At 35.8% G+C, this 21683-nt stretch overlaps 2 protein-coding genes across 2 annotated transcripts in view; one reads left to right on the forward strand and one right to left on the reverse strand.

Annotated features, from left to right (window-relative positions):
• LOC113113858 (RING finger protein 44) overlaps positions 1 to 21683 on the reverse strand; it is a 1123463-nt gene that overhangs the window by 371268 nt on the left and 730512 nt on the right. The window lies entirely within an intron of this gene.
• Positions 2552 to 21683, forward strand: part of LOC113113856 (serine/threonine-protein phosphatase 2A 55 kDa regulatory subunit B beta isoform-like) — a 52505-nt gene continuing 33373 nt past the window's right edge. Inside the window, exon 1 of the mRNA XM_026280372.1 lies at positions 2552 to 2938. Coding sequence (XP_026136157.1) covers positions 2860 to 2938 — 79 coding nt within the window. The 5' untranslated portion in view covers positions 2552 to 2859. The remainder of the gene's footprint in view (positions 2939 to 21683) is intronic.

Below are 21683 nucleotides of genomic sequence, written 5' to 3' on the forward strand. Positions count from 1 at the left end.
CAAATTATTAAAACGTTTATTTAAAAGCACATTGTTCTACCAATTAATATAATAATAATATAATAATAAGTACAATTGAGCACAAATGAAGAGAAACATTTTGAGAATATATATTCACATAAATTCATAATTGCAAATGTAGTTTTTATTCCTTACTGTTATAAACTTAATAACATTATTTTATGCACACACACACACACACACATACTCAATAAGTGTTCCACTTTATGCAGTGAAATGTGTGATAAAACACTGAACTTTTAAGATTTCCCTGTCTTCTAGCAGACAACCTGTTGTGTTCCCATAATTGCATTTTTGTCAAGAGCGTGGATGTGACATTATGCTAGTGAAGCAGAAATAGCCTGCTTGCCAAGATATTGCCATACTGAGTATGAAATATTGTTTTGAGCCAAAATATAAAACTCAGAAATTAGTCAAATGGCTACATTCATAATTTGAAGAATGTCTGTGAATAAGACAAGACTACTAATTAATTGAGTGGCAAGCAGAATAATCCATTTACCTATTCACCGAAACATGCACAAAATTGCATATTGCAGCTGGACTGATGCATGTCCTTTTTATAGCTCTGTACTATATAACAACACAAATCTGCAGGTAACCATTATTTCAGCTTTTCGGATTCAATATATCCAGGACTGTCAGTCTATATTTAGAAGCTCTTGTGGCTCATAAATATTCATTGATGTTTTAGTGCTTTCTTAAAAAAAGACGCCAGCGTGAGTTCCCAACAGTGAGTCAGGCAGCGTGTGTCAGAGAGTAGGAGGAGAGCGCGCGAGAGAGAGAGGGATGGTTGGTGAGAGTGAACTCTTTGATATTTTGATATGCTGATACCCGGGGGACCAGCACAGATGGCACCTGTTCTCAGAGACACTGGCCGCTCTCGCTGACTACTCAGTGTGTGATTTCCGTCACCAAATATCATACATGAATCTTCACATTTGCACTGGGGGGGTCGGGCGCCATTTGTCCATATAAATAAATAAACAATAAGCTAAGTGTTCAGTATCAGAATTATGACACATGTTTCTGTTTAAGGAGTTAACAAGAGAATTGCATGCCCATACCACTTTTAGATTGAGTTTGGTTAAGCAGATGGTCCCTGCTTCTAAGCGTGACCTCTGTGCATATTAAACAAAGTAGAAACAAATATGATGCAATTAACTCATAAACAGTACATATAAACTACAAAACAAATCAATGGCAATATATCATTTAAAACAAAATTTAATGCTAAAATATATGATCTACTGAAACTGCTGACACTGGCCACTCAGATTGAATATATTTAAATATATTATATTTATCAAGGCAATACATGTATTTTTACAGTGAAATATTGCAAAAGCCTTTTAGGTTGAAGCTATAGTACACTTTCAGAAAAAAAGGTGTAAAGGCTGTCACTGTGGCGGTACCTTTTAAAAGGGTTCTAATGTGTAAACTTTAGACAATATGTACTTTTAAGGTAGAAATATGCACCCTTCAGGGGTACAAAATTGTATCTTTTGAAAAAAGGTATCAGTGATACCTTTTGTTTCTGAGAGAATAAAGTACAAGTCACATTTTAATTTATGGTGAAAAACATAAAATGATGTTCCCAGATAAGTCACAACTGATTATATTTTTTATAGTACTGTTTTTATAGTACTATAGTAATGTTGTCAGTGCATTCAGGTAGCCTATTTTGTTGTATTTTTTGATTGTTTAGTTAATGTTTTTGCTACTAGTCTTTTAGTTTTAGTCTGGTAGTATGTTTCATGCTAGGCTAAAACAGGGAACTTTCTCATAACTGTAACTTTTTTTTAAAGTTATACAAATGTTAGGAACAAAACGTTTGTATAACTTTCGTCTATAAATAACCTATTCGATATACTGTACATTCTCTCATAATGTTGAGAGAAAACGTTCAGAACAATATTCTCTGGACATCCTTACAATGTTAATTGCAATTGATTGTCATAATACTGAGAGAAAATTTTGTTTTCTGTAACCTTTAAATAACGTTACAATCACTACACGAAAACTAAACAAGTCAACGAGTTTAAAAACATTTCAAAACAATCTAAATGTATAGCGTTCAGAGAATAATGCGAAAACGAAGCTGTCATTAGCAGACTTACAGTCATTACAATGACACGATCAAATAATTTTTTCAACTCATGGATTTGTTTTTATATTGAACGTTTTTCCCTCTCTGTAAAAAATGTTCAGATTTTGTAAAAAAAAAAAAAAGAAAGAAAGAAAAGAAAAAGAAAAAAGAAAACAGTACAATCAGTTGCCCGCACTGCACTTCTATCCTTACAGACTGACTCCTTTAAAAAATAAATCAATATAGCCTTAAATTGATTGAATATTAATATAATGTATATTTAGCCTAGCTATAGGGCCTACATGAGAACCATTAGACGGCGCTATTGGACAGCTTTAAATTGAACAGCAAAAAGTTTAAAGTGTCACTGATAAATATGAGGATGATTTCATGTCCTGCTTCGAGCGTCTAAATAAAGCTCTGAGATCAGTCTGGTGTGCGCGGTACTTTCCTGGTCAGAGGGGAAATGTCCATTTAACGACAGTGTAACTGGCCTCATCACCGCCCCTCCCAACCGAAGCTCAGGAAAACAGCTCAGCCTTCCGTCCTTCTGGGCGGAAAACATGATGAACTGCGAGGATGCACAGCACGTCTTCGTGACACGCGCGTGAGAAGTGTTTAGGATGCTGCTGTAACTCCGCACGCATCCAGCGAGCAGCAGCAGCATCCCTCCTCCGGTCCGGGTCTGCTGTCATCGCGGCGCGGATGGTGGGAAAGGACCCTCCCAAAGGAAAACAGACGAAAGAAAGATGAAATGTTTCTCCCGGTACCTGCCTTACCTCTTCCGACCTCCGAGCATCCTGCTCTCCTCGAGCTGTCACACGGAAGGTAAGAGCCGGTCCACGCAGACAGCTGGACACTGATTCTGCTGGGTCACAGCGGGCTGAAGGATGCTGCGTAATCACAACTTTCTCTCTGGAAGTGCTAGGGATGTTTATCATAATCAATGCTTATTTTTACAACTCTATGGGGTAGTATCTGATCAAGAATAAGTGGGGATTTTTTAAATAGTTTTATTCATTGAGAATAATATATACACACATGTAATTGCATATATATACACACACACACACACACACACACATTAATTTTATGCAATAACTTTAATATTTATTTTTAGCCCTACTTACATGTTTAAACAGACAGTCCCGTTTTTCAATTTAGTCTCAGACTTCCTTGTACATTTATACAAAATAATTACAGCAACATTTTTACATGTATTATTTATTGTTGTAAAGTTTCTAAGCATAATCTCAGACTCGGGAGTAGTAGATTTGAATATATACAGATATTTTTAGTGACTGAGATACAAGTGGTGTGTGTTTTGTCCTAAGAAGTTGGATGTTAAGATCGAGATGAAAGATTATGTAGATTATGCTATATAATGATCATTGTTGTATATTAGATATACATTTTCACATTGCTGGATGTTGGATACAAGATTTAATCTTTCAGAGAGCAAAGGAACACATTTTGACATAAATACAATTCTTAAGTTCCCAATTCCTCAGCAGTTGCATGCTATGTATTTATGACATTTTTTTTTAATCATGAAAGCAGATTTTATATTGTCTGGTTATGCAACTCTGTGTCAAACTGGCAAATGTGGTCAAATCAAACACCCTGAATTCATTTTTATAGAGGAAGCCTTATAATCTGGTCCAAGGAACATCCTTGTGAGCACTTGTATATGTGTGCATTTAATGTGCCGGTCAGGGTTTCCTACATCATGTTTATAGCACTGTCGAATAGCAGAGCTTGTTGACCGTAAAAGTCTGAGTTACTTTTGCCCTCTGTTGCTTTTAACTGTTAAACTGGAAAATGTTACCCTACTCGCTTTTAAAAAGATTATTGGCTATTAAAATAATACTGTATTATCTATGTGTTGTTATTGATCTGCATTGTGTAAGAATGAAAACCGGTTCAGTTCCTCAGGCTGCACTTTCTCAGCCTGATCCCATAAATCATTGTTAGATTATTTCTTCGGACACTGTGATCAGATTTAAATGTAACAGAGTGCAAGAAAAACAAAACTGAAGTTATTTTTTCAAGTAATCACCTTCATTGCCCTTATCTAAAGAGAAACCAAGTTGGCTGTGAGCAAACAGCCATGTGATGACTTCCCATCCTGCTGTGAACTGGACTCTGACGTCTCAACTGTGGCATGTGGCCTGTGAGCCATAAAGAGTCATTGTGTGTCTTTAAATGCAGCCTGCGTCATGTCAAGATCCTATTCCCCTTACTTTCCTGTTTGTTCTTCATTTTTAATACAATAAAAGGCAAAAAGCCAAAATTTGGACTAAAGCAAAGTTCATTCATCAAAACACCTGCTGTGTCAAAGTGCATCTCTGATGTTAGTATGTTAGTAGTAGATGAAGCATAAAACCATGGGGTCAAGGTTTGGCGAGTTATTAATTTATTTTAAGCATATACTGTGTGTTTTATATGATATAATTTATTATAATATTATTTTATATTATGGAGTGCTGTTCTAAGCATTATTTGTATATATATTATCCATCCATCCATCCATAAATAACATTTTGTGTTCATGAGCAAGCTGAGGTTGAATGTGGAAATTTTAGCTCGGGTATTCCCAACTTTGACTTGAATTGTGGCATTAGTCACATGATATTTATGGTTCAAGTGATTGGCTCAAAAAGCTTTCTAATCTGAGGGGTCCTGCCTTCATCTTACCAAATGCTATTTAAATGAATCAATGCAAACTAAATTATAGACATCCTTAAATAAAACTAGTTATTTCCATTTTTTAAAAAAGTGTGGTTCTTTAAAAATGGCACACTATCATCTCAAATTCGTGATGAAATTAACAAGGCACATTAAAGTGAGTCTTTACAGCGATTGTGCAAGATTTAGCTATCATATGCCTCTGTTTAGAGCAATGATAGTCACAAATTTATTGGACAGTTTTAATGAAGCAACAGTAGATTAATTATTCATCGCTGGCTGACTTGGTTGCCAGCCGCGCCAGCGAGTCTGTTTTAGAGAATCCTTGAGGTCCTGGTCATTTTCAAACAGTTGTAACCTGTAATCCAGTTTTTTACAACAACGAACGGGGTCATGTTAATTCCTGACCCTAGATGACAAAATAATACGGCTGGCACACAGTTTGAAAGACGCTGTATGCTGACCAGCATCAAAAGCTCAGCTGTAGCCACCAGCTAGCGTGCAGAAAAACTGATGAGTAAATGAGTGACAGAGCTTGCGGCTGTGTAACAGAGGTCAGCGGCAATGACTCTGAGCTTGAAATAGGGGTGTTATGGATCTCAAAAGTGCTTTATCAGGCTAATGAAGTGCACTTTGGCCCTTCCGAGCAAATAAATTGGGAAGGTTGTGAGCCGAACTGAGGACGGTTGGACCGCCGTGGTCTGTCAATGCCCAGGGGTCTGGCTGAGCTTTCAGCGTTCAATATCCGGTTGTTCATTAGTGAAATGACCCGGAGGCCCCGAAGTTAATTTTCTCAGTGATCCATCCAGCGCCACTGCGTGAACTTGTTTTGAGGATGCTTGTTTGTGTTTGTCGGATGAATGGCTAATGTAACATCAGGGTGTTGGCCTCGAGGCCGGGCAGCAGATCGTTTATTTCAGCATGAAATGGTGATTCAACCAGAACCACTTTTATAGCACCTACCAGCAAACCTGAGCGTCTGGCGACTGATGAATTGGTTTTTCCCAACCTCCGTTGACTTGAAGAGGAAGCATGCTTAGTCATTGCATGCTTTCTGATAGGTTATTCATGTGTGATGTCTGGTCGATCAATAAAGATTGTGAAGGGTTAACTTTTAAACACTGATGAATTCCATGTATTTTGCTTGTGTCAGGGAAAAACAAGTAGCAGCTCGTCATATACACACACGTTTGTGCACAAACACACTTCAGTGAAGCTCCGCTGTTAATGGGAATTATACAACATGAGAGCATGTGTGTGCGTGTGTGTGGCCTGAGCTATAAAGCAGATATCATGATATGAGAGGAAGAGTTGTGAGAGGTTAAGTGGGGGAGGAGAGAAACCAGAATGAAATAACAGACTGTAGACACATTATCCAGAGAGAACAGGTCGATCTTTCAAAGTGCTCGCATAACCTCATAACTAAACAGATTGTAAGATTATAAGAGAGGCAGAGTGTGTGCAATGTTATTGCTCAGAGGATGCTTTTCCATCACTGAAGAGACTGAAGTTATGTTTCAGCTTAATCTCTGGTGTATTTCCTTAAAATTCCTTAGGATAAACATAAATGAGATGTTCAGTAAGAATAAAGAGATTGGAAAATAAATTACCATTGCATGTGATATTTTGGTTTTGGAAGAATTTCATGAGTAATGTGTGAAAGCATACTGAGGTTTCTGGACACTTCGGGATCTTGACAAATCTGAGCACATTTGAGAGGTGAAACTTTAAAGGAAAAACAAAAGTGACGCTTTACAATAAAGTTTCATTTGTCATTACTTATTAATACATTAACAATGAGGAATTCATTTTTTACAGTATTTATTTATCTTTGTTAACATAGTTAATAAAAATACATGTCAGCTCATATCAATGAAATAACACGTACAACTTTTAATTTGACTAATGCATTAGTAAATATTGAAGTTAACGTTAATAACATGTTGAAATTATCATTTAATAATTTCAAATCGTTTCATTGTTAGTTAAATCCAGATAAAAATAAATACTTTATTAAGACGGGGGATAAAGCATTTAATGGACATAAAAAAAATTAACATTAGTTAATGCAGACAAAATTGATGTAAACAAATTGAACCATTTTTTATATTTTAAATTTAGTTTAAGTTTTAGTCATTTTATAATGCACTTTTGACATTTTAATTAGTTTGTTTTATATTTCTATTATATTTCTATATTTATTAAATTTTTTAAGTAATTTTAGTTTTTCAATTTAAACATATTTTATTCTGGTTAGATGGCAAGGCAAAATTTTTCATCTAATATTTATATATTGTTATATTTCAGATTCATTTCAATTAATGAAATTGGATTTTACCAATATCATTGGTGACTTTTCTTGTCTGGTGTGTGCATGTCCTTGACAGATATGAGATATGTACCAGGCCCCCAGACAGACCTTGACTCACCCATGGCCTCATGGGAAATGTAGTTGACCTATGAGTCCCCTGAGAGGACAGGGTGATCTGTTCAGAGGTTGGGGCCCTGTCTGCTTCGTTCATTTTGGCTAGCTTTTGTTCTTCCTAGAATAAAAAAAAGTGTTTGGACACTTTTTTAAATGCACGAATGCCTTGTTATGTTGTTATTGGGGCTGTCCGTCAATTAAATTTGTTAAATTCATTATAATTAATTACAGGGTGTTGTGATTAATTAATCTGATTTGGCTGTGAAAATAACCTCAAAACATAATTTAAAGCTATTTTTGTGTTAAATGTTTATGCTACTATGGCTTAACATAAAGTATGGAACCCAAAGTAGATGATTTGAGAAATGGCTCAATATTTTTGTTCATGCAGTGAAAGTCACTGGTAACCAAACTAGTCCTCAAAATACCTTCTTTTATGTTGTGCAAAATAAAGTTTTTAAGTGTGGCATACATGTTCAAATATGTTTGGCCACACTGTAAACAAAACTCTTATCAGCTCAAAGCTTTCAAATTCTCAGAGCAAGGTGTTTGTGCATTCACACACACACACACACACACACGCACACACACACACACACACACAGACACACACACATACACACACACACACACACACCTGCGTGCACACACACACACACACATACTTTGCCTAAATCCTGCATCAGTTTCCTTTCCAAAGCGTTGGATGCATCAGTCTTCCGTCCACTCTTTCAGCGAGAGAGACGAGAAACCACAGCAGCACAAATCCTGCTTTGTGTTTCTCCAGACTGAGGGAAGATCAGCTGATTCAGATCTGTGAAGAGTCTCCAGGAAGACAGAAAGAGAAGGAGGGAGGGGACTGAGAGAAAGAAAGACTCCTCAATTCATGTTACCTATATTTATGCTCGTTTTGGGGCTGTAGTGGGCTTTGCAGTGTTCTCAGATAAGGAGCTCTATTGTCCTGGCTATATTCTGCACATCCAGGATACACTAAGCAGAAGGGAAGTACAGCTTTAAAAAGAAACCTGCTGGATCAATTACCTTTTTTTCCCTTCTGGCAAAAGACTAAGCAAGGAGACACAGAAATGGACCAAATGATTCAGCACTGTTTCTATGTTTTTCCTACTCACATGTTCTGCTGTTGTTGTGCAAATTCACACATGCACATTTTTGCCTGCTTTTGCTTTCAAAGGGAAGGCAATGGCATAGATGCCAGCATTTGTGTTAATTATTGATGTAACGTACTGTAGGTGAGCGTACGTACAAGTTGTGTTATTGCATAATGCTGTGTCTGTTCATGTGTGCATACTTGACTAAGTAGGCCAGGAAGATCCATTAGTATGCTATGCAAATAAACCTACTTCCTAACTTCCCTTCCTCCCTGCCTGAAATTATTTATACCCAGGATAGCCATACCGTAGTATGCTTTTCTTCACGTTTAATGAAAGTTCTCGGAGAGATGCCAGGCCTGTTGCAGATGATGAATCACGAGCAGCATACAGTTTGGAGAGAACAGCGATACCAAACTCCCACACCATTGGACGTGATAGACTTTAAGGTCATCTCGCTGTACCACCAATCAAACACGGCAAATCTGTCATACAAGCCCCTTCAAAAAGCCCTTTTCAACTAGAGTCCACTAATAAAGTATAGTCAAGCCTGAAGTTTAGTTTTCTTGTAGTTTCTAGTAGTTTATTTTTTTGTAGTGATTTTCAGGATTAAACAGCCTGTTTTTTTTGCGCACACACACACACACACACACACATATGTATATATATATATATATATATATATATATATATATATATATATATATATATATATATATATATATATATACATATATATATATATATATATATATATATATATATATACATATATATATATATATATATATATATATATATATATATATATATATATAGATTCAATGGCAAAGGAGATATTATATATATAAAATAAACTGCCATTCAAAAAGTAATATTTTAATGTTTTTTTTAAAGATTATGCTCACCAAGGCTGCATTTATTTAATCAAAACTGAATGTGTTTATATTCATATTTAATTAGTGCTGTCAAACGATTTATCACATCCAAAATAAAAGTTTTTGTTCTCCTAATATGTGTGTACTATGTATATTTATGATGTATATACAATATAAATACAAACACATGCGTGTATATATTTAAGGAAAAATATGTTGTTTATATAATAAATATATTTATATATAATATCAATTATATGAATATACATGTAAATACATGTAAACATATATTAAAAAAATTACTTTTATTTTGGATTTTGGATGTGATTAATCATGATTAATCATTTGACAGCACTATATTTAATATGATAAAGTTTATTTATTTCTGTGATGGCATCACACAATGATTATTTTTGAATGACCCTATTTTTTAAGCTTAGTTTCCAAATGTTCTGTGTGATCTATAGGGATGAGCTTTACATCAACTGGGTTAATAAAAATAAAATAAAATAAAATTCTACTTTCCATTAAAAGTCAAAAGTGTCTGATCAATCAAGACTAAGGACTACATTTATTGCTCAAGCTTGTTCAAACCAGAGAAGGGTGAAATATATCAGCACACGTTGCACATTTGAGGCATCATACATTAGGAGAGATGATCAGACACCTGCTTTTTCATGTTCAGTTCATTTGACTAATTGAGCAATGCGATGCTAAAACCTTCATCAGCTCTTATTATCTTTCATGTTTTATGCTAATAACCTTTGGACTGGAGGGCTCAGAATAGATCTATCAGGGCCATGATGAGAGACCCTCCCCTCTCTCTCTCTCTCTCTCTCTCTGTCTCTCTCTCTCTCTCTCTCTCTCTGTCTCTCTCTCTCTCGGTGTGTGTGTGTGTGTGTTAGAGCTGTATGAGTCATAGCTGGACTGCTGGGGCTAACACACACACACACACCAGCACACAGGGGACACAAACACAGCCGTGCAGGAACAGATGATTGACAGCCGCATGCAGACAGTCCTCACAGGAGGTTTGCTTTCGCTTTTGAATTTCTCTTGCTGAACAGAAACAACAACAACAACAACTACAAAAAAACACTCAGTAAATCAACATTTAAACTGGACAGAGCATGGATGTGTAGACACACTGTAATATTCACAAAGTTCACCCAGAACATTCATTTGCAAAAATAAGTCATTTGGTAATCATCAGAGTGATGTCACAACAATGAGCACATTAGCACACAGTCACCCACATCTACACATCAACATCTGTCCATTATTAGGCAAACTGGCCAACCCTAATGAACAACAGTATGCAGATAATATTGTGTTTATCATATACACAACCATTCAAAAGTTTTGGGTCAGTATACTGTATATATACTGATATATGTATATATAAATATATGGTAGCATTTACCTTTAGTCCACAGCCCTCAGTCAAGTTTTATTTTTGGCCTTTCACATTAAAATCTGGGTTTCTATTCATCAAAATCATTTAAATTTTTTTATTAAATTATTTTAATAATATTACACAATATTTCTTTTTCTACAGTACTTTAAATAGTTTTTAAATTCAGCCTTGTTAAGCATAAGAGATTTCTTCCTAAAATGTCCTAAAATGTTTTTTTTTTTAAATCACCTTCAACCACAAACGTTTGACCAGTACCATATATTTAATCTATACCAAACTGGATTGCATAAATGATTATCATATCATGCATTGTAGCTTATCATATATCATATATAGTAACACATTTCATATCTTATCACAGATTAAATAAAATATTATATCATATGGTAGAACATCATATTATCATATAAACCTATAATATCATATTATCATATAATAAATGAATGGCTAAAATAAGGTAATTTGGTAAGTAACAGCCATATTAGTGACCACACAACCCATTTTTAGCTCATTTCCACTGGGTCAGGCAGTGCTGTTTGTCTGTTAATCGATTTCAGTGCATGTCAACACAAATATACGTTAGTGTACTGAGGTCACTTCTTCCCTTCAGAGATTACATTTGCTTGGAAAAAGTCAATGTTTATGTTTTGATAGGGAAATCATGTTTTACAAGCAAGGGTTTTACATGCATCGGATAATCCCCTTTTGACTCACCACTTTGTGTGATTTCCCTTCGGCTAGTGGGATCAGGGACTTGATGATTGAATCTCTGGGATCAGGAAGAAATGCACATCTGGGTCATGCACTTCCAGGGCAAAGAGTCTAAATCGTTTACACACATGTACAGAGATAAACAGAAACGTGATGAATCGAGGCAATATTAGCAACGTTCTGAGTCTTCGGGTTAAATGATATTCATCTCTGCACATTGCTTTGTCTCCTTCAGGGTGCTTGTCAAGTTAATATTTTGGTGCGGTTATGTTGTACAGAAGCAGAAATAGGGTCAAATGCAAAAGAAAAAGGCAAAAGAAGCCGAGTAGAGCTTTAAAAAGAGGACTAAGATGGCACATTTTATAAAGAAAAAGGGTTTAAAGAAGAATACATGTATGCTCATAAACCTACACATTTGGGATTTCTTTATTTTTGAGTTCTCCAAAAGTATATGTCTCAAAAAAAAAAAAAAACCTCCACAAGTAATGTATAATGCAGAACGAGAATTTATTTTATCAGAAATTGACTGAAGTGAGAAAAATGGGTGTTACATACCAGAATGTATCCAGACCTGAATACAAGTTTGCAGAAGGTGAAAATGTCCCGGGAATCAGGCCAAGTTTATTTGAGCCTCCACCTGCTGGGAACAGAGATAGAGCAAGTTTTAAAACAAGTTTACTCTCTAGAGCATCCCCAAATAATAACACTTATTATCACCCAATCCTTATTATTGCTTTCATTTTCATTACAGCAACCAACATTACATTACTGTTCATTCATCTTATTACTCGGCTCTCTTGAATGCTTGATTCTGATTGGTCAGTCACAGCATTCAGTGATCAGATACTTGCAGATTGGAAAATTAAATGGTCATATATTCAAAAACACATTATACAATACAATACAATACTTCTTTGACATATACACATATTATTCACACAATAACAATAATTCTTCATAATTTATTAATTCTCCCTAATTCCTCTTTTTCATTTCTGAATGTTCCTTTCTTAAATAGCCTACCATTTATATACATTCAGAAAGCCTTCTACTTTTGTGTAAACTCACACAAAGACCAGTTATAAGTCAGGTAAATAACACAGCTTTTGACTTCTGGATTGCATCAGCTTCTGATGAACGGCTTCTTTCAAACACATTCAAATGCACTAATTCGTGGCTATTTTGGGTGACTAAAACAGACGCTGAGTAAAATGAACCTCAAAAACATCACAATAATCCAGCATTTTTATAGGTTATGGACTCTTAATTTGTCCAGAAGCTGCGGTTTAAAGCTAAAATGCCTTCATTAATTAGGTTCTTAGAAACATGCAGCTTTTTGCTTCGCAAGACATTAACTGATGGACTGGAGTTGTGTGAATTACTTGTGCATTATAGTTTCTATGAGCTGTTTGTTCCCCATTCTGATGGCATCCATTCACAGAGGATTTATTACCAAATTATTCCAAATCTGGGTGAACTAGCCAGAGTTAGTTTTAATTTCATCTTGACTTGAAGAGACGTGTTTCTCTCTGAAGTAGCACAGGTTGTCATGGAGACGCAGTGATTCTGCTGGTATTGATCAAAGCAGAACAAAATGCCCTTGCCCCATTAGTGCTTATTTACACAGCTAATGAGCACTTTTCCTCTTTTAACCTCAATAACACACCGTACCTGCTCCAGTCTGGGCTTTTGTTCTCAGATTAATGCACCTGATACATCTCTAAAACAGCACTAGAGTTACGGACCACTTCTCGTGTCAGGAACTCTGTGAGAGGGCTCTAATTTTAAGATAATTACCTCTCACATTTGGTTTTGGTTCTGGCAGGTAATTGGACTGAGGTTTCTGAGCTTGTGTCCTGCTGTTCTGGTTTCTAAAAAAAAGTCCTTTTAGATAAAGAGTTCTCTCTTTCAGCTCCATCAAAAGCTGAACATCAAAACTCTCAAGGCTGGAGGAGGCTGGGTTTGAAACATGTGAAGTTCTTCTTTCTTATATAGCTGATGTATGGAAAGAGTTATTCAAACAGCAAATCTTCATTCAAAGACTTTCAAGCATATACACAAGAGGAACTAAAGAACTCGGTGTAAGGAACAGAAGTTCAGAATTAATGCATGCAGCTTTTTAAAGAACATCATAACTTCCTGATTTATTCCCTTAAAGGAGTCACTTAAGTTCACAAAAAGACCATCTACTGAAAATAAGCTGCAAAAACGCCTCACCAACTTCCTGACAATACACAGCTGAATTCATTAACACATGTCCACCCATATTTACACATCAATGACGCCTGTTCGCTAATGCACGGTTTAAAACATGGTGGAGCAGAAGAAGCCCAATTATTCCAGGTTTAAGTTTATAGCTTTTGGTGAATCACTGATAAAATGAAGGAGGTTCTAGAACCAGCAACAGACAACAAAGGTGTACGGATGGATTTGCCGGTGGAAAGTCTGTTGAGCATTTTTTTGTGGAAAGGAAACATAAATGTTACTATAGATGGGAATCTACCATCTATACCAAAACTAAACCTTAATATGGAACCATCTGTGTTGGACTTGCACACTGTTCTTCCACATGACAACTGGCTTTTATCACAAAAACTAAAGGGATTCATTGTCATCTCTGACGTTTCTGAGTATCTCTTGTACAGACAGTAGCTCTGATGCAGTTTAGTGTGGAACAGTTGGAGCCTCAGGACTGCAAACAGTCCTACAGCAGAGTATTGATCTTAAAAGCTCACGCTCCAAGCACTCGTGGGTAGACTGGGGACACAGTCTTCTCATTTTGTACAATATGACATAAAATGACTGAATGCTAGTTCAGCATGTTATAGTGTGCATGTATATATGAAAGTTTGTGTCTCAAATAAAGAAAGATTTTTGGTTTGTTTGGGCTTGGGTTTTTCTGATGGCACAGTAAATGTGTTTTGTTGACATGTAGACTGCATGGTGATTTGACTTTAAGAGAGTACCAGCAGTTCATGGAGATGGAGTAAATATAGCAGAACTCTTTTAACTATTTCTGGTTGCTCTTAAAATGAAGTGACTGTGGAGCGGACTGTAGTCTATTTTTGTGTTATAGCACTCTCTGCTGCTCAGTCTGGAGAATTACTTTATTTCCAGGACAATGCTCAGCTAGAAAAGGTACTGTTTTTGGTTGTGTTTTTGTTTGTTGTTTTGCAGATGGTAATACAATGGGTTTTTTAATTGTTTCATGGCAATACTATTGTTTTCTCTATGTACAATATTAGAACTATAGTATTATTTGAAGAGCCTTGCCTTACTATTTAAATACCATACCATGTAACATGTACAGTATATATTAAATCAGTACCATGGTAATACAATCTACTGCCAAACCTGTACCCTGGTGTCTCCCCAGTACTGTTGTGTGGAGATCAAACCAGCAGATGGTGCTGTGACATTATATCATCATGAAAATATCATGAGATAAAAATCACCAAATTAGCAAATAAAATGTCATAAAATTTTGCTAAAGCATGGAAAAATTTTAAATATTAAATTTTACATATTTTGCCTCTCCTTCATCTTTCTATGTAATTGGATTTATTTTTTATTTTCCTTGCCGTCTTTCGTGACATCACATAAACCATTTTAAAACAACCACACAACCATTTTATCTGAAAGGGAAAAAAAATCTGTCAGATTGCTTAGAAAATAAAAGTATAGGGTTATAATACACAAATTCTCGCAATCGGGCGAGTTACACACAGAAGGTTACTAACCACGGGTTTTTTGAAGTGTCTGTTAAGTGAAAATAAATCATAAATACAATGGGAATTTATTTAAATGCAAAATATGGTTTGAAATAGGCTTAAATCTCTCTCACACTCAGGTCTGTCTCTGTATAAATGACAGGATTGTGTCTCTGACTGCCACATGGCCATCACCATATGTTACCGGCCCATCCTATTAGCCAGACTCTCTGTAGCATGAAAAGCCTGCTTTCCCTGGAGCACCTGTATCATCCTCATGCTTTACTGTCACTAGCAGTTCAATGTCTCTCACAACTGATAAATTACACACAGTCTGTGTGTGATCAAAACCATGCAGCATACGTTGAGTAGATTACTGGGTCACTGTACTGATGTGATAAAAGCTTGATTCAATTGCTCAAATGTACTCTACAAAGGAATTATTATTATTATTATTATTATTATTATTGTTGTTGTTGTTGTTGTTATCACACACACACATAAAATCAATTAAAATTCTATGTAATAAAAAAGTAAAAAAAAAAAAAAAAACACATATTGCAAACCGAAATAGCTGGAGTATGTTTTACAAAATAAAAGTATGTGACAACCTACCCCAATTATTATATAAAATAGTTTTTATATATTTAATATGTAAAATATACATACATACACACACACACACACACACACACACACACACACGCACACACACACACACACACACATATATATTTTTATATATATATATATATATATATATATATATATATATATATATATATCAATGTTGCATTAAATTACTGGATTTTTATTTTACAAAAAAAATATTATATATATATATTAGTGCTGTCAAAATTAGCGCGTTAACGCATTCGATTAATTTGAAATATTTAACGCGTTAAAAAAAAATAACGCAATTAACGCGGTTGCAGTTTTTTTTATTTCCAGTTGTGGCCATGTGTGTTCAACGTGCAAAGAAATATGGATAAGACCAAGGAAGGACTTTTAGACGGAAAGTTTCAGTATAAAACTCTGCCGGATTACTCTTTAGTCTGCCACAAGAAACATTACTCTTCATTTAGTCTGCCACAAGAAACAGCAACATTAAAATCATGAACTCAAATGTCATTGTTTAAAAAAAACAAAAAAACAATGACTGTAACAGTGCGTAAATCAGACCTTTCTGTAACGCTAACGTTAATAAGCTTAAACGAAAATAACATAATAATTGTGTAGCGGAGTATTTTTTGTACACAGTGCCGCGAACTGTCAATCACTCCTGTGCGCGTGCATCACTGTCCTCCTCAGCTGCAGCAACTTGCGCTCTCTCTCTTCATCAAGCTTTAAAACAAAAAGGGGACAAAAAGATCATATTCTCTTTGTGCATAGGCTATAGATTAATTAGATAAATGAATATCTAAATTTGTGCCTTGCCGTCTACGGTATTTTTTTAGAACTTAGAAAAAAGATGCTGCAGCCAATGAGCAGCCGGCGGGGGCTGCAGGACGACTCAACCTCCGCAGACAGTTTTTAATGTTTATCAGACAATAAATACTCAAGATTTTGCTTTAGTATAACTCACAACGAGTTTCACACACCTTCTCCGGCCACGTTGAGTTATTAACAGTGGGAAAGCGACACATGCGCTATTCACTTGTATAACTTAAGGGTGAATGGGTAATGTAGTTTCTGCTCTGGGTGGGATGAATTAGGAAGCTTGCATTGTGAAGGGCGCTCTGAAAATCGGCAGTGCAGGTAAAAGATTAAAACCTCTATTAAAACAGATGTCCAAATGAGCGTACCGGTACGCTACAAGCACGTTCTGGGCGCACGGAGAGGTGGCGGTACGTTCAAGAGCTATATTTGGAAGTGGCGGTACAGGTGCATACTGGCCCACTTAAAGCACTGGCAATGACTATACTTTGGAATTTTTTTGCAGTCCACTTAGAATTCAACATGGAAATCATTTTTGTTTTTTATTGGCATTGATTGTTTTGAAATTCAAATGGTACTTACATGCCTGTGTTTTTATTTCTGTAATAAATATGGCTTTCAAGCCAACAGTTAATTTGGAGGATATTGATGGTTTATTGCAGGTATGTTGTTTACATGAGAAAATCTGTGTTACAAGTTAAACAAAAATTCCAATAAACAATCATATTTTGAATTTAAATAGTTTCTTTATCTTGAGTTAACATTAATTATTTACATTTTACATTTACATATCCAAAAAGTTTCAGTCTTTTAATTGCGATTAATCGCGATCAATTTTAAAAAAGTGTGCGATTAATTAGTTAATTTTTTTTAATCGATTGACAGCACTAATATATATATATATATATATATATATATATATATATATATATATATATATATATATATATATATATATATATATATATATATATAGCATTTGAGCTTGTGACAATTTACCCCAACCTAGCCCCAACTAGGAGTAAAAACCACCACATTTTTTGTATGCCACCATTATACACACACACACACACACGATTATTTGCGACCAACATTTTTCTCAGCATTTTATAAATATAGAGTTTTTGTCAAAGCACAAGCCCACTGAGTTCCATTCCTCATGTGATTCCCTTCAGTCTGTGTTCTCCGCTTATAATAGTTCTGTCATCACGCTCTCAGATGCTAACCCTAGATCTGTGCCAGAGCGCAGAGACAGTAAGGAAGCCTACAGTCCAAAGCGCTCCTGGGCACTGAAGCATGAAAGGGGGGAAGGGGGCGTGAATACGTGTGAGTGAGAGATTTGAAGACAGACAGAGAGAGAGAAGACAGAGTGATTGAAGAAGACAGGCAGAGAAAGAGTGGGAAAACAGAGCGGGTGGCCCGTGTCGGTCTCTCCGTGGACAGCTTGGCATCCCCGCGGGGGAAGACTGCTGCAGCCTGCCTGTGATCAGTCCTGGCAGATGCTTGGCCAAATGGGATTGTCCTGCAGATTAAAGGTCTGTGTTGGGGCAAAGAAGAGGGGAGGGGTCTGGAGGGGAGGGGAGGGGAGTGGGGGCTCTGGCCCGGGCAGGGCTGTGTAAAAACCCGCCGGTAACTCTAGTGGGGCTTGTTAGGGCTCTGGCAGAGCAGGCTTGTTGAGACAGACTCGAGAGATCTAAACGCGTTCTCTCCCAGTCTCTATTAAAATATTCATCATTGGAGTAGAGTTATTCCAGTCATGCCAGACAGAAAACCCTGGAGACTGACTGCCAACATGAAGAGCTATGCTTTTTATACCATAATTGGCTGACGAAAAATAGATCTTGTTGGTACAGAGCAGAGAAACGCCGGATGATGGTGCAACCATTGTAGATAATTACTACAGGCCACAATTAAATGATTACACATAATTACTATAATGGTGCAAATTTGGACATCATTCAGACATGTTCTGACCTGTAAGCATAGTTTAATCTCTTATCTCAGCTCAAGGCTATTCTTTGCTATTATTTTTTATTTCTCTTGTTTATTTTTTTCCAGCGGCACAGATCACTGTGGACCAATTACAAGTCTAGATGACAATATAAGAGACAGCAGCTTCCAGGTCTGCACAAGGATGCTTGTATCTCCCTGTAGCTTTAAAAAACAGATTCAGTTTCTGTGCATGGAAATAGTCTAGACTAATCCTTAATGTGATTAGCAAAATCATACTAAAATAATATTACTCTACATATACTGTAGTAAATCAGCTCTTCACCTAAAACAGGCAATTTCTGCGCTTATTCTTGTTTGGGCGATTAACCTTCATGTTAGGCATGCTTGAACTGCATTAGAGCAGCTATGACTTAAATTATGACGTTTATGATTTTTAATGCTCCAATTAAACAGACAGCTGTTGTGCTGCATAGCAATGTTTTGTTTCATAAGCAGTTTCCTAGCAACCGGTATGATAGTACAGGATTGAACAGCTATGCTTTTCTTCCTTTCAATTGCAACAACTGGGAATGGCTGTGGAATGCTGTGTTTTCTGTATTCATTTACTGGGATAATGGGATTTACAGTAATGCATTCCCTTGGAAATGAGTGGAAATGTGTGCTTGGGTTACTGGGGCACAAACACACAATATTTGCACGTGTCTTTTGAGATCAGCACACATAATTGATTGTATTTACTTTCTTCCTTCCTCTCTTTTACTTTGGTTCGGGTTCTTGTATATTCCAATTTGTATATATATATATATATAAATTCCATTAAATATACATTTTAAGCAGCATATTGATGATAATAATAAGCTTTGTTTTTTTGAGTCCCTGATTCATTCACTTATCGCCACCTTATGGAAAGAGAAAAAAAATCACTGAAAAATCTTTCTCTTTTGTCTATTTAATAAAAAAATCTGCATATACGTAAATGTTGTTGTGTCTGTCTTGTAAATGCTCTACCCAGCATGCAACTCTTTGTGTCAGTGTATTACTCTCAATGCTGGAGCAAGCTACTCAATCTTTTAATTGGAATGACTTCACATGTAAACTGGCCCGACAAAGGCGTTTGCCTCTGGGCTGGGTTTAAAACGTTCAGACCGAACTATGCATCCATCTGGTTGTCTCTCCCAACCCCCTCTTTTTCTCTCGCTCTGTCTCTTTCACTCTCTTTTCATTCACTTCCCATGATGATCTTATTTTCTTTGTTTATAACATTTGTCACCTCTGCATATGTTGATAAATGTTACAGCTGGTTTATACTTATTATGCTCATAAATACAGAGAGCAGATATTAAACGTAAAGGTCTTGTGGAGTCAGTTACTATTATATTGATCTCAGTCAGTATTGGTTAGTCCTATAAGCACCTTTAACAGATGGATCCATTAAAGGGATAGTTCACCCAAAAGGAAAAATTCAGTCATTAATTACTCACCCTCATTTCATTCCAAACCTGTAAGTCCTTCAATCATCTTCCGAACATAAATTAAGATATTTCTGATGAAATCCGAGAGCTTTCTGACCCTGCATAGACAGCAACACAACTGACACGTTTAAGGCCCAGAAAGATAGTAAGGACATTGTTAAAATAGTCCATGTGACATCAATGGCTCAACCTTAATTGTATGCGCAAAGAAAAAAAAAACACCTTTATTCAACAATTTCTCCTCTTCCATTTCAGTCTTCGATGCACGATCGCAAGAGTATCAGAAGACGTGTGTTTTCTTTGAGCACAAAATTAATTCTCATAGATTCATAAAATGAAAGTTGAACCACTGATCTCACATGAACTATTTTATCAATGTCCTTACTATCTTTCTGACACTACTTTTATCTGTGGAGCTGCTTTTAGCTGAATTAAACTTCATCATCAATCATAATGAACTCAACTACACAATTATTGAACTGAGCCAAGTCAACACTAAACTGACTTGAGATTAATAATGACATTATGGCGTTTTTAGAGCTGCTTTATAGCTCTTTTACATCACTGATTCTGTTACTTTCCTGTTTAATATGGTGAAGTCACTTCAAAACTATCTGTATTGTATAAAATGGTATAAAATAAATGTGACTTGACTTCTTTTTCTTCTTTTTTTTAAACGAAAAAGACAGATTTAGTACTACTCGTTGATATTTATACACTAATCAAGAGCCCACAAATAATCTTGAATAATTTCTGTACGCAGCATGATTGAGGATTAAGGATCAGTATCGATGTATTGATTATCCATTGTGAAATTACTATGACTGTTCTCTGTTACAAATTCAGTGATTGGTCTGTAGAGCTGCAGGCATTCAAGGACCAACATCCTCAGGCCAACACAATTACTGCACATCAGTACGAGCAATTGGCCATGAAGATATCACAGCATTGCAATTATTATTATCTTCATGTTTGTGTTGTAGCAGTGATCCACACCATTGCATCGGCTAAGCTGCAAGAGAAAGCCCCAGGCCTTGAGTGCTTTAAAGGGTTAGTTCACCCAAATATAAAAATTATGTCATTAATAACTCACCCTCATGTCGTTCCAAATCTGTGAGACCTTCGTTTATTACTTATTGATTTAGTCAAAGAGCTTTCTGTGCCAGAAAGGTAAGAAAAACATCTTCAAAGTAGTCCATGTGACATCAGAGGGTCAGTTACAATTTTTTGAAGCATCGAAAATACATTTTGGTCCAAAGATAGCAAAAACTACGACTTTACTGTGAGCGCGTTCACTGCAGTTTAGTGATATCTGCTTTGCGAATGAATCATTCGATGTAACCGGATCTTTTTGAACCAGTTCACCAAATTTGAACCAGATTCACTGAACTGAATCGTTTTAAACAGTTCGCGTCTCCAATACGCATTAATCCACAAATGACTTAAGCTGTGTATATATATATATATATATATATATATATATATATATATATATATATATATATATATAAAACAAACTCTACAAAAATAAAAAGCTGATTCAAAATGTAAATAAAACTATAACAGTATCTCGATACTAAAACTACACCGATATATACTACATTTATTTAGTATTTTGTCCTTTTTAGAGCTTGACAGACATGGTCAGCTTTATGAAGATGTGCCACATAAAAAACAGCATAAAGGTTTGCAACAAAGGGGGTGAGTAAGTAATAAAATATAATGACACAATCATTTTTAGCAGCACTGTTTCTTTAAGTCAGTGCTTTACAG

This window comes from Carassius auratus, chromosome 14, assembly GCF_003368295.1.
Source record: "Carassius auratus strain Wakin chromosome 14, ASM336829v1, whole genome shotgun sequence".
In the NCBI taxonomy this organism is placed as follows: Eukaryota; Metazoa; Chordata; class Actinopteri; order Cypriniformes; family Cyprinidae; genus Carassius; species Carassius auratus.